The sequence below is a fragment of the Pyrus communis genome, chromosome 2 (assembly GCF_963583255.1).
Source record: "Pyrus communis chromosome 2, drPyrComm1.1, whole genome shotgun sequence".
Taxonomy (NCBI): Eukaryota; Viridiplantae; Streptophyta; class Magnoliopsida; order Rosales; family Rosaceae; genus Pyrus; species Pyrus communis.
The window spans coordinates 1,239,627-1,253,247 of NC_084804.1; the positions used below are offsets into that span (position 1 = coordinate 1,239,627).

Here is a 13,621-nt window from a genome sequence, read left to right on the forward strand (position 1 = left end):
TTTACAACAAAGTTCTAAAAGACACTAATCACTAGTCAGGTGGTGGGCTGAGGCCTAGCGCCTAGGCGGATTTAAGTAAATTTATTATATTTTGTATAAATAAGTGTTTGTTCATACTTAAAATATATATAATTTCATCATAAACTACAAAATAGATAAACATATATATCATGAAGTATTGAAACATAATGAAAATATGAGGAACAAACATATAATGTGTGTTCATCTAACTATTCAGCAAATATCTTACAATTTATTGAAAAAAATAAAATACAAAATAAAAGTTATCTATTTTCTGTCTAAGTGAGTCGCAACCTAAGCGGGTGCCTAGACGGGTCTGGGAGGGTTAGACAGGTGCCTCACCAGGTTTAGGCACCATTTCTTAATTTTCAAACGCTTAGGCATTAATTGAAGCAATGATCAGTCGTCTAACGTCTAGGTGGGGCTAGACGGCGTTAGGCGGGGGAAACCCTAAGAAAAAAACTCGAAGAAGATGAGAGAGAGAGAGAGAGAGAGAGAGAGAGAGAGAGAGAGAGGAAGAACGTGGAAAATTCTTGTACGTGTGAGGGTGTGGTTGCAGTCAACGAAATCCGCCATCTTTATTTGACACGTAAAATAAAAAACCATGGACCTTGAAGAGACTTCCAGGCAACTACGTGTGTGTTTGAATAATTTAGCGAAAAAATGAGGTCAAATTCATACAAAAGTATAAAGAAAAAAGAAGAAGACAACTTTGAAGTGCTGAGTAGGTTTCGTGGATTGTGGGCTGCTAATTTCCAATTGGGTACGTTGTTGACTTTTTATACACTTTGTTTGACATCACGTCACTGCCATTGAATTTTGAATCCAAATACCAATCAATCATGTGAATTTCTAATTTGGTTATTTATAAAATTACGTGGAGCATTGTGGGCGGCAACCGTACCTCATCCACCGTACGAAGGATCTTCTACTCTACATGGACTCTCTGGATCCATGGCCTTCGTCTTCATTGCCATGTTCATGGTGGTGGATAGGTGTGTGCATGTCTTTTATGATCCTCACGTGGATGCACGTGGCCAAAAACACCTTGGCTCATATTATTGAAAGATAGCTCGATGTTATTATCACACTTATAGGTTGATCTGGTAAATTTTCTCATGATTCGTTAATTCAAAACGAAATGATACGAAAATAATAGATTTTGAGTAATTTGTTAATAAATCAAATTGTTACCGAATTAACTGTTAATAACTTATTAATGTTATCTGATCACCTATTAAGAATCTAATAAAATATCGTTTTTCAAATCTAAAATTTAAGCATGGTCATCTCTTAAATAAATATTTAACTTGACATAAAACGATACTAACTGTTAATGAATTTAGTCACCATAGATCACCATATAAGAACTCATTAAAGAAACGAATTTGCCACATCAACAATATAACATGTTTGTCAAGCCTACTTATATGTGGTGGTTGTAATTCATTGAGAGTTATCATATCAAAAAAGGATATCTGAGAAATATTGATTTTTATTTTATGGATATTGACATGCGAACGTGCAGTTTTGATCTGTACGACTGATTGATTGATTAGGGTTTTGAAATTAACCACGTACAGCACCCATTTCTGGAATTCATCGAAGATAATCTTAGTAAAAAAACGTTAATAATTTGAAGAAAATAACTTTTTTGAATATTTTACATATCCATATCTATTTCCATCGAAAGGTACGTGCTGACTCATACTTTGGGGTCCTTGAACCTTTGGTTTCACACTTAATATTTTTACTAACCTTTATATACGTGGTCACGCGTGTGTAAAAGATATTTTTTGAATTACGTAAATGAATAATTTTAAATCATACTATAAAAAATCTCTCATAAACTAATTAAAGCAGTTGAATTCACATAATAAAATCGGTTTCTATATAATTTACATTAAGAATAGAGAAAATAATATTTTATAAACAATTAATTGAAACACATTATTGCTAAATCATTGTGAGGATAAGCCCACTCATTCCCTTTAGTGTAGATTATATCGTTTGTTTTAAAAAAAAAAACACAATCAGTTGACAATTAATTTAATCACATTATTATCCGCGTTTGAAAAACCTTTTTTTATAAAAAAAATAATATTTAATAAACAACTGATTGAATCACGTTATTGCTAGTCCATTGTAATGCTCAGCCCACCTTCCCCTTAGTGTAGATAATATTGTTTGTTAAAAAAAAAAAAAAAAAACAATCATTTGACAACTTATTTAATCACATTATTATCCGCGTGCGAAAAACTTTTTTTATAACCATCATTACACGCTTCTTAAGATGTTTTGAACACAATATTCATGATTTTCCTTAATTTTTATTATATTTTTTTTTCCCCTTCACGTGGGCACCATCAACTTTCACTCATCCTTCCCTTTTTTCATTCTTTTCTCTCTTCCCACTTATATTTATATTATATTTTATGATGACCAAATTACCAAATTACCCCTGCATTATTTGATATATTATATTGGACTACTTTTGGATTTTTTTGGTTGATATTTTTTGTTGAAGCCGTGACTCTAAAGTGGGGCTCTGGCTTTATATATTATAGATTATTTTTTCCACACATTTTAAATAATGATGGAAGTAAAACATTTTGCAAATTAATTAGTTACTTTAGGCAGCCTTGTAGGAATAAAGAATGAACTGCAAATTTTAACATCTGCTATATAAAATAAAAAGAAATCCTATGCACAGAAAGTTGCCTATTCGAAGAATTTTGTTTCCTCTGCTGCGAAGGTTAGAGACCAAATTCCCTGTTCTAGCTCTAATTCCATACTCGATTGAAGCAAGGGGTAGAAAATGTTGCATGCACATTGTTATTTGTTAATTGTATTTGTAAGAAAATTAATAAGCTCTAGAGTTAGTTTGTAAGTGCTTTTAAAAGGACACGAAAACGTTTTCGGTGAAAATATTTTTAAAATCAATCTTTAATTAAAATGCAAGTAAATCTTGCAAAAGTACTTAAAATGCTTCATGAAATAAGCATATAACTGATGCTTTTAAATAAAACAATTCAAGTTTTCTTTTGGACATGAATAATTGTAACCTATTGTGAACCATGTCCATTGAATTGTGTGGATTGGTTCCCATTCTATTTCCGAATGATGTGTAGGGCCTAAGCTTGTTGAGTCCAACCAAGTAATGGGCTTCAAGAAAAATAGGGTTCATTGGATCCGAAAAAGGACATATGACGGTTCTTCATTAAACTTGACCTCCAAGTAATCTTCTTTTAATTTCCAACTTTCCACTTTAAGCTTTGCATATTGTGAGAGTGATAGGCACAATGTTTGCTTGCCTTAGGGAGGACTATTCTCTTTCCTGCACTCAGCAATAACCTATGGCCTAATGGCTAGGCTGTCTTTGCATCATTTATTTTGCCTTTAAGAGGACTATTCTCTTTGCTTGCAGGAATCATCCTAATTAATTCGTGTATTTTGAGTACACACGTCTCGAAATTTAAATTCATTTAACAGTGGTAGATATAATGGTGACAACATCACCATCACGATCACTTGAGGGTGTGAGCAAAAATATTCCCTAATTAATAATGTGATTCCTCTGATCCCCTCCCAACAACCATAACTATATTCATAATGGATATCATTGTACCGGGTGCATTGATATCGACATATTATCAATTGTATGTTGTAATAATAAACAATAGCCGAAACTCATTGGGATGTATTAGAAATATGTCGTTTCTTATTATCAAACTACTGTTCTATCCATGATATCATACTTCGGTACTTTTTATTAGTTACAATGATATCCATGTATTATCAGTTGTATATCCACAACTTGTTTCCATATCCAAACAAAACGTGCATAACTGCATTTGATTGTAAAATTTCAGTTCATTTAGTGTGAGGAAAACGTGAACATCGTCACACAAAATTCATGTGCAAACTACACTCCAATCTCATGGTGGGCCCCAAATACGAAAGATTTTAATGTTCAAAACATTGAACAATACGTCATATATTATTATAAAATAGGATGGAAATTTCTATCTTAAGTATTTCTTTCCTTGTACAATAACATATATCTGTGCTTTGAGAACACTAAAAATCTCTCCCCAAATACGGAGGCGTCGCATGGTAAGGCAACCAGGAGGTTTATGTTACACGTGAGCGTTCAGTTGCAACCTCCAATTCTACATTCCCGCGTCGTTCAACTTGCACTATCTAAACCCGTCGTCATCTACCCACGTCATCCACGCCGTCTGATCTTTCTCTTAACTCCATAATCACCGTCCATTTTTGTAAAACTCCCTCCTCGAACGAGACCATCGTGCCTCCACACAGTATCGACCGTTTAAATCCCAAAGATCGGACGGCTCACATCAAAAGAATCAGTAGGGGCCTACCTTTTTAGATACCATACGGAATGGAAAGGGATCCAGGATCCCTTTCACTTGAACCTCCTGACCAATAAATTCGGACCATTGAAATTTGATCAAACGACTAAAATTATTCTAATTTTTAATGGAGTTCTTGTTTTTAATTTTTTGATCAAATTTTAAGGATTCAAATTTGCTGGTCAGGAAGATCAGGTGGAAGAGAACGTTTTCCATACGGAAGGCCCCACAGTAAACGCAAAGAGTGACCGGGCAGAAGAAGGTCCTCTGTTTTTCTCTGTTTTTAAAGCCACTCTGTTCCTTCGAGTTTCTTCACACCAACTTTCCACTGGCTCTCTCTTCCTCCTGCAAACAATTTAATCGCTGAGTTTTATCTAATTTTATTTTCTTAATTGTATATGTTTGAAAGTAAGATTTAATTTGGTTCTGTGATTCTGCGTTTTGGAGCTATAGCCAACATGGGAACCAGCTTCAAAGCACTTCTGTTCCTTACAAGCCTGTTGCTTTCTCTTGTATCCTCTGCACCCAGTGATGGGTTGTCCAGGATTGCACTGAAAAAGGTGAAACTGGATTCTAACGACCGGGTTGCTGCGCAGCTCGAATCCAAGAACGGATTGAGGAAGTATCGTCTCCCTTCGAATCTCGGAGAACCTGAGTCTGGGGATGTCGACATTGTTTCGTTAAAGAACTACTTGGATGCTCAGTACTATGGCGAGATTGCCATTGGCACTCCCCCTCAACCCTTCACTGTCATTTTCGACACTGGAAGCTCGAACTTGTGGGTTCCATCGTCCAAGTGTTATTTCTCGGTGAGCTTGAACATTTACACTTTGCTGTAATTTGAAAAATTGAAACTTTTTGGATGTTTAGAAAGCTTGGCCTGAGACAACATGATCATGGTTTTGTTGCATTTGGATGCAGCTTGCATGCTTCTTCCATGCCAAGTACGACTCGGGCCAATCGAGAACATACAAGAACAACGGTTTGTTTTCCACGCTTTGCAGTAATTGTTTCTGAATCGTGTGAATGCTGCAATTTGGTTGTGTTGGCTGTATGGTGTAATATTTGTCTACTGCTTGCAGGGACTTCTGCTTCAATCCAGTATGGTAGCGGAGCTATTTCAGGCTTCTTTAGCAATGACAATGTTAAAGTCGGGGACATCGTTGTTAAAAACCAGGTAATCATATTTCTGAGCTCCCCTCCTTTTCCGTCTCCCAGTCTAGTGTTTCGGTCTAACTGTACTTGTTATTGGTGGTACATCTACATCATCAGGATTTCATCGAAGCAACCAGTGAACCCGGTGTCACATTCTTGGCCGCCAAGTTTGATGGCTTATTGGGACTTGGGTTTCAAGAGATTTCGGTTGGAGGTTCTGTCCCAGTGTGGTATAATACGCATATGCATCGTTGATCTCCACCGATCTTTTTTTTTTTTTTTTTTTTTTTTTTTTTTTTTTTTTTTTTTTTTTTTTTGCAGAAATCATTAAATGAATAATTTCAGCATTCATTGGTTGATATGGAACACATGAGTATCTTTCAGGTACAACATGGTTGAGCGAGGTCTTATCAAGGAACCGGTGTTTTCCTTTTGGCTCAATCGCAACGCACAAGATGAAGCAGGTGGTGAAATTGTGTTTGGCGGAGTTGATCCGAAACACTTTAAGGGCAAGCACACATATGTTCCGGTAACGAGGAAAGGCTATTGGCAGGTTGGTATTGAAACAATTACGTCCAGTGTGAGAGTGTCTGATGCCTTCTTTTCATTTTTGCCTTTCTAATATTTTACCTTTCTGTTTTTCCTCTTTTCTTACTTGCATCTCTCCTTGGCAGTTCAACATGGGTGATGTTCTTATTGGTGGTAAACCAACTGGTATGTACCCTCTTGATGCCTAAAGCATTGTAGTTCAATAAAATGACATAGAAATAGAGTAAAGCGCCCACCCCTCCGTATGTATTTTTCATAGGATGGGGACAACGATACGAATATCGTATATATTGCCCCCGTTGTTCTGACTTAACTATTCTGCTGTTCAGGATATTGTGCTGGTGGCTGTTTCGCAATTGCAGACTCTGGAACTTCCCTTTTGACAGGTCCATCGGTATGTAATCCAAATTTTAGTTGTTACTTTGTTTTTGTATTGATTAATCCTTTGATGGGTGCATGTTTTGTGTATATAATTTTATCACTGGATTAGCTAGGTCAGGTTCACTTTTTAACTTCGCATGATGCATGTTCTGATTGACGCAGAAAGGGAGAAATATGAACATGTTACTGACCTTTTTTCGTGTATATAGATTGAATGAAGTACTTGTGCTCGTTATGTTCTTCCAGCTTCTGTTTGTGTTGCGTCTGTTTGTTTTTGCATAGTTTTGCACAGCTGCATTAGTAATGACAATCTCCCTATCGATAAATTTCTCTATACGCATATATAAAGACTGCAATTACCAAGATAAATCAAGCCATTGGAGCCAGTGGTGTTGTTAGCCAGGAATGCAAGGCGGTTGTTAACCAGTATGGACGAACCATTCTTGATTTACTCGTAGCTGAGGTACATTCAAGATATATGTTATTCCAGTTTGCACCTTTTTTTCTTGTGCACACGACTGGAGACGATTGTAATTCATTTGGTTTGCGTACTTTCTCCGACAGGTCCACCCAAAGAAGGTTTGTTCTCAAATTGGAGTGTGCACCTCTGACGGAACTCGTAGTGTAAGGTCAGCTAAAAAGATGTCCTTTTATTGCTCTTATTGTTCTTGGGCTTGCCTTCATTAGGTAATAGTTTACTGTTTTACTGTTGTGCTTGTTCAGCATGGGCATTGAGAGCGTGGTGGATGAGAACAACGGCAAATCTTCCGGCATTCTTCATGATGCTTCATGCTCTGCGTGTGAAATGGCAGTTGTCTGGATGCAAAACGAGCTTAAGCAGAATATGACGCAAGGTCGTATTTTGAACTACGTCAATGAGGTACAGAAAATTCACAAAACTTGATTATATTTGTAACCCGCATCACTTCTCTTTCTGACTCCACGATGTTATAATTCCGCAGCTTTGTGAAAAAATGCCAGACGCATCGGGACAATCTACTGTCGACTGTGGAAAGCTTTCTTCCATGCCTCCCGTTTCCTTCACCATTGGCGGTAAAGTTTTTAAGCTCACTTCAAATGAGGTACGATGACATCCCGATTTATCCTTTAGCTCTACGCTTGCATATCTTTTAAGACCATCTATGCAATGCTATCTTGTTCCCCCTTGTTTAAGATCAGCCATGAGGAATCTAATGTTCTCTTTTAGTACACTAGAAAAATTAGTGTGTGGGTTCTATTTACCTGTGGTTTAAGGCGAATTTTCGTAAGAATAAATTTGCATGACTAAAGTGTTGTAGTGCAAGCTACCTTTGCGCTTCTGCTAATTTCTCCGTTGGTTTGAGCAGTACATACTTAAGGTCGGCGAGGGTGCTCAAGCTCAGTGCATAAGTGGATTCACTAGCATGGATATCCCTCGTCCCCGCGGACCTCTCTGGTATTATCACATTAGTCAACACTTGAACTCGTTTGTCGTGCTTTATATACGATAAAACCTGCTTTGATTCTCACTTTGCGGCGGTGCAATGCAGGATCTTGGGAGATATATTCATGGGTCGTTACCACACCGTGTTCGATTATGGCAATATGAGAGTCGGATTTGCAGAGGCTGCATAAAGAACGGCCTTGGGACCGACCCTTCTTCTTGAAATTATTTGATGCATATGCTCATCTTTGTTTACTTTTCATATGTGTACCTCTGTATGTAAAGCGATCCAGTGGTTAAAACTTGCAATCAGTTGTGGTGTCTGTTGGTGTCGGCGTAAACCTAGTGTTTGTAAATACAACTGTTTGTAATCTGATATCATATGTTATAAGTTTGAGAGCATGTAGTAAATTGTGCAATGTTTTCTAGTAATATCTCAAAATTAAGGGCTTCAGCTGTTAAGCAGAAGTATTAATCTCCATATTTTCTTCAACAATACGAAATTTGCCCATGATAAAACTTTACATTGCTGACGCATATAGGTTGGTTTTGGTCGATAGCTGAGTGAAGGCACCGATTTGTTTGAAAAATAAAAGAGAGTGGAGGACCCAATTTGGAGAAACTTGTGTGCGGCCTATGAGGCAGCAATCTACTCTTGGTGGGACCTCAGCATGTAGGTCTCACCGAATGCTGCCCCGTAGCTGAACTCAAGACATTCTCCCCCACATATTGTACTTGGGATGAAGATTAGGTTGTGATGGGATAGAACAAACTTAGATGTTACGCAAAAGCATGTGTTGACGTGAATTGGTGTATGATCCTTGATATAGTTCCATTCCATTGGCTTTGAGGCCAAGTTATTCGCATGATGAAATTCATTCATCATTTCATAGCTCATTGAGTGATATATATATATATATATATATATATATATATATATATATATATTGGCCCAATGAGCTTGTGTAGCGTCACTTTAAGCCTCTCATGTTTTTGGTATAATGTTTTATAATGTTGACAGGAAATTGAGGTTAAACTTAAAGTAACAGAGAATAGAGCGTCCGACTTTGATCAACCGACGTGTTATTTAAAAGTGTTTGTACTTAATAGGTGTTTGTAATCTAGAAAAATCGAACCTAATCATATCTAAAAGGGTAATATTAAGGAGATAAAATTTGTAAACTAAATGATGTATCACCAATAGGAATAAACACATTTATCAACGCGTAATAAGCCACTTAAGTAATAAACCAATCATCAACTTCCATATCCTTTAGTTTCAAAATTTTATTTACAATTTTAATTTCCCTAGCATTATCCCGTCTACAAAAGCCTAAACTAAAGAAGTAATAATATCTTTTACCGTAGGTGTGCCGCACAAGTTCGGGAAACGTTTTGTCACGCGTGATTCACGAAGCACAACGGTGGGGCTAAAAGCTTTGCCAAAAGCTGACAAATAAAAGAGGAGGAGGAGCAGGGCAAAGAAAAGAAAAGAAAGAAAGGAGGAGTAGGTGGCATGCATGCATGTGAATAATAATATGATAGGGTTGCTTGGAAGCGATATAAATCATAAGGTACGATACCGAACAAACACACTCATCAATCATGATTCATATTCGTGCATGCACATTGACACCACATATTTTGCGTTCGCCAAGCAAAGAAAAGGCCAAAGGTTACGTTACAACGTTGTGAGCTGCAAACCAACTGCAGGTGCAAGTTTTCAACTCACTTAGACCTGGTTTGGTACTGAGGTGATTCTGAAAAAAACTGCTATAAAAAAAAGCTGGGAGCTGTTTTTGTGTTTGGTAAACACTCAGCTTCAGTTTTTTTTTCACAGTTTTGGATGAAAAAAAGCTAAAAACAAGAAGCTGCAAAACCTAGCTTTGAAAAACTGGCTTTTTTTCACATCTGTTTTACATAAAAGTTTACCAAACACTCTAATACTGCTTTTTTTTTTTTTTTTTCAAAAGCACTTTTACAAAAAAGTTTACCAAACACTCTGCTGCTTTATTTCACAGCTGCTTATTCTCACAGCACAGCAGAAGCAGCTTTTTTTCAAAGCACAGCAATACCAAACCAGCCCTTATTAGGTGGATTCTAAGAACATTTCTAACCGAATGATCCAGAGGGTCAGAGGGTCGAAAATAGCTCGAAAACCGTTTCCAATCGAGGGTTAGGCCAAAGGGCTCGTGGGCCCCACTAGACAAAGAAGGGCCAAAGGGCCAACCGGCTGGCTCAACTCAGCCAGCCAGCCAACCCCGGATTGGCCAAAATTTTCATTATTCATGTTTGTTATATTCGACAGGAATGGTAGGTCCTTTTTTTTTTTTTACAAATTTTTTTTTAATTTTTTTTAACAATTCTATTTTTTTCCTATAACTTCCTAAGCCATTATACAATATTAAATTAAATTAAGTAACATGAAACAACATTAAACAATATGAAACAACATTAAATTTAAATAATAAATTATGTTTGCCCCTATGACCCTTTGACCCTCAGTTGGAGATAGTTTTTTGTGATAGGACTAAAACGAGCCATATGGCCCTTTGACCCTCCGTTGGAGATGAAGGCAAATATAGTCATGTACTGTTCATTAAAATATTAATATCTGGAAGGACCAGAAGGCTAAAACGAACCCTTTAACCCTCGTTTGATTGGAGATGGTCTAAGTTTCTACCGGACTGGCCTGACCAGACCAAACTGGTTGGTGAAATCGTTCGGTGTTTGGTTTGGTTTGTGCGGAGACGAAGAAACTGAGAGGATGCATGTAAAAATATGAGTTGGGGTTTTGGTTTGGCGGCTTTTACAACTAAATTATTGGTCGTCCCAACTGTCCACCTCCTTTCCTATGCTCCCTTGCACAATATGCACTCACTTTCCCACTGCAAACAAAAGCCTTTTAATTGCCTTTTACATCTCAAGTATACCCTTTTCTTTTATCTACATAATTCCATTTTCCTTGGTCTATTGTGTGTGTGTGTGTGTTTTTTTTTTTAACTTAAGGGTTAAAGAAATAAATACCATTCATGTGTTATTTAACTATGAATTAGATAAGTAAAAGAATTGGGAAGCTTAAGAATATATAAAAGAAGCAAGAAATGAGAATTGGATCAACTACTTCCATTAGTTACGGACCTAATTCCTGATTTTGAAGTCAAGAATTAGAATATTTGTCACTAGCTTACTGCTCTAGCAACTGTTGTTTATAATATTTGTGCTCAACAAATTTTCCAATTCATTGAAGAATAAGTGTCACTAAACCAAATTATCATGTCATTATTTAGCTGTTTCTTTCATAACAACTGTCATTCATACTACATGAGCTCAAAATATTTCCACCAAATTATCATGCCCATACTTTGAGTATTAGAAATTCTCCAAGAAAAGTACTCATTTTTTATCATTTAATTCAAAAAGTTGTACCATTTATTTATGTATTCAACACTTACCAAACCATATCCTAAACTTGCCAAACTTGTTGCTAAAATGGGCACAAATTATGCATCCAACTCGGGAGAAAAATGAGTTCACTATTTTTAGTGGGACTTGTACTAGAGACTATTCAAGTCAATCCATTTTCTACATTATTAGGCTTTAGGCCTCATACATCCCACCAAAACAAGGAGAGAAATTTTCATTATGTCCGGAACACGAGTGGTACACCACGTGTCCTTATATAAATGGAGAGAAATTTTATTTTCTAGGTTGTTGATTTTTTAACACAAATATCTTACCACTTGACCACTTGTATAATGAAACGTGACGTACCACTCACTGTTTCGGCCACACCCAAAACTCTCTCCCAAACAAGAATATCCCATACATTTTCTATTCGCACTCCAATGCGTAAGGACTACGTAAGCACGTGCCAAATGCATGGAATTTACTTTAACCATATTCCATTCGTCCCCAACGCCAAGCTTACCTAACCGCCGGCCAAAAACAGTTTGCACCCTCCTTTTGCCACGTGGAGGCCTCAGATGAATTCGAGAAGACGGCGGACCACCCTTTGGTCCGAAAGAGTGAGAAAGGTGTTTGAATAGGCATTAGCTTCTCTCACCAGGCCTCAAGCTAAAGCCACCCCGCATACCAAACCACGCCCACAAGACTACTCCTCACATTTTTACTCACCGCACCCACCACCACCACCACCTTCTCCACTCATATATATTCCACCTCCCAAATCCCAATCCAACCAAAACAAACTTTAACACATACCAAACTTGTAACTCCTATCTTCTGTGTAGTTCTGCTCGTCTAATCTTCTGCTATCGTCTTTAAATGGATTGGACCAGGGGCCGAACCATCGGCCTCGGCTCCTCCGCCACGGTCTCCATTGCCAAGTCATATGTCTCCGGCGAGGTTTTCGCAGTCAAGTCAGCCAAGCTCGCACAATCCCAATTCCTCCAAAAGGAGCAAACAATTTTGTCTACACTGAGCTCTCCCCATATTGTACAGTACAAAGGCCACAACATCTCAACCGAAAACGGCGACGTTTTGTACAATTTGTTTTTAGAATACGCGCCTGGTGGCACAATCTCCGACGCAATCCGACGGCAAGGCGGGTGCCTAGACGATACCGCGATCAGGTGCTACGCGAAGCAGATTCTACTCGGACTGCAACACCTCCACTCCAATCAAATCGCTCACTGCGACGTCAAGTGTCCGAACATTCTGGTCGCGGAAAATGGCGCCAACGTGAAGCTCGCCGACTTGGGTTGCGCTCGCCTCGTGAATTCCGATTTTGATTCGCCGATTGGTGGGACCCCTCTGTACATGGCGCCGGAGGTGGCGCGCGGGGAGGAACAGGGAGTAGCCGCCGACTTGTGGGCTCTGGGATGCACAATAATCGAGATGGCCACCGGGCGGGCGCCGTGGTCCGACGTTTGCGACCCGGTATCGGCGCTGTACCGAATCGGGTTTTCCGGCGATGCACCGGAGATACCAAGCTCTCTCTCGCAGCAAGGCAGGGACTTTGTCGCCAAGTGTTTGATTGGGGACCCATTGGAGAGGTGGTCGGCGGATGAGCTTCTGGAGCATGGATTTGTGGTCGAAGCACCCAATGATTTACTAAGTCCCACCACCGTGTTGGATCGTGGTTTGTGGGAAGAGGAGGAATTTGAATCGGACGAGATTTGGGATCCGACCCGTGAGAGCAGTGGTTCGGATTATTCAGCTAAGGAGAGGATCCGAAAGTTGAGTGAAGGCATTGCGGCGTCGTCTCCAGAAATGCCCAATTGGGCTTCGGATGAAGAAAATTGGGTCACAGTTAGAAGTGACAACATTAATAAAGAAGATGTAGCGCAAACACACACCATTTTTCTGCTTCTCGCGGGGCAGTCCAAACGCGCGCCGCTGTGCCTTTTATCACCGCCAAATGAGGCAAATATCTCGTCACAGTATACCAAAAGTATTTACGACAGGCCAACAAATACGAATCCGGATACAAATACGAATCCTAGTATTTGCTTGGGTTTGGGTTTGGAGACTTGTGATGCAGCTAGCTTTAGCATTAGGCATACTAAGAGAAAGGCTTGGATGGCCTCTAAATGTAACAATTATGTATTTTATTCAAATCTTAATTTTGTAAACAAAAAGTTATGGTTGTTTGTGCATGCTTCTTGTTTTACCTTTTCTCACCATTTTTTTAATACAGCAAACAAGTCTATTGCCTTTTGAGCTTGCCCATCTTGGTACATAACATTTCTTG

The 13,621-nt window shown here is 38.4% G+C and overlaps 2 protein-coding genes across 2 annotated transcripts; both read left to right on the top strand.

Moving 5' to 3' along the window:
- The first annotated feature begins 4,709 nt into the window (after positions 1-4,709).
- LOC137726368 (aspartic proteinase-like) lies at positions 4,710-8,386 on the top strand. The gene is made up of 13 exons (XM_068465288.1): positions 4,710-5,206; positions 5,319-5,379; positions 5,480-5,574; positions 5,670-5,782; positions 5,937-6,105; positions 6,227-6,266; positions 6,431-6,495; positions 6,832-6,945; positions 7,047-7,111; positions 7,206-7,362; positions 7,445-7,564; positions 7,829-7,917; positions 8,012-8,386. The coding sequence occupies exons 1-13, from the start codon at positions 4,856-4,858 to the stop codon at positions 8,094-8,096; spliced, it is 1,524 nt and encodes a 507-aa protein (XP_068321389.1). The 5' UTR covers positions 4,710-4,855; the 3' UTR covers positions 8,097-8,386.
- Positions 8,387-11,655: 3,269 nt separating this feature from the next.
- LOC137727111 (mitogen-activated protein kinase kinase kinase 18-like) lies at positions 11,656-13,590 on the top strand. Its single transcript, XM_068466048.1, has one exon. It carries the CDS (start codon positions 12,193-12,195, stop codon positions 13,588-13,590), a length of 1,398 nt encoding a protein of 465 aa, XP_068322149.1. The 5' UTR covers positions 11,656-12,192.
- The last annotated feature ends 31 nt before the right edge of the window (positions 13,591-13,621 follow it).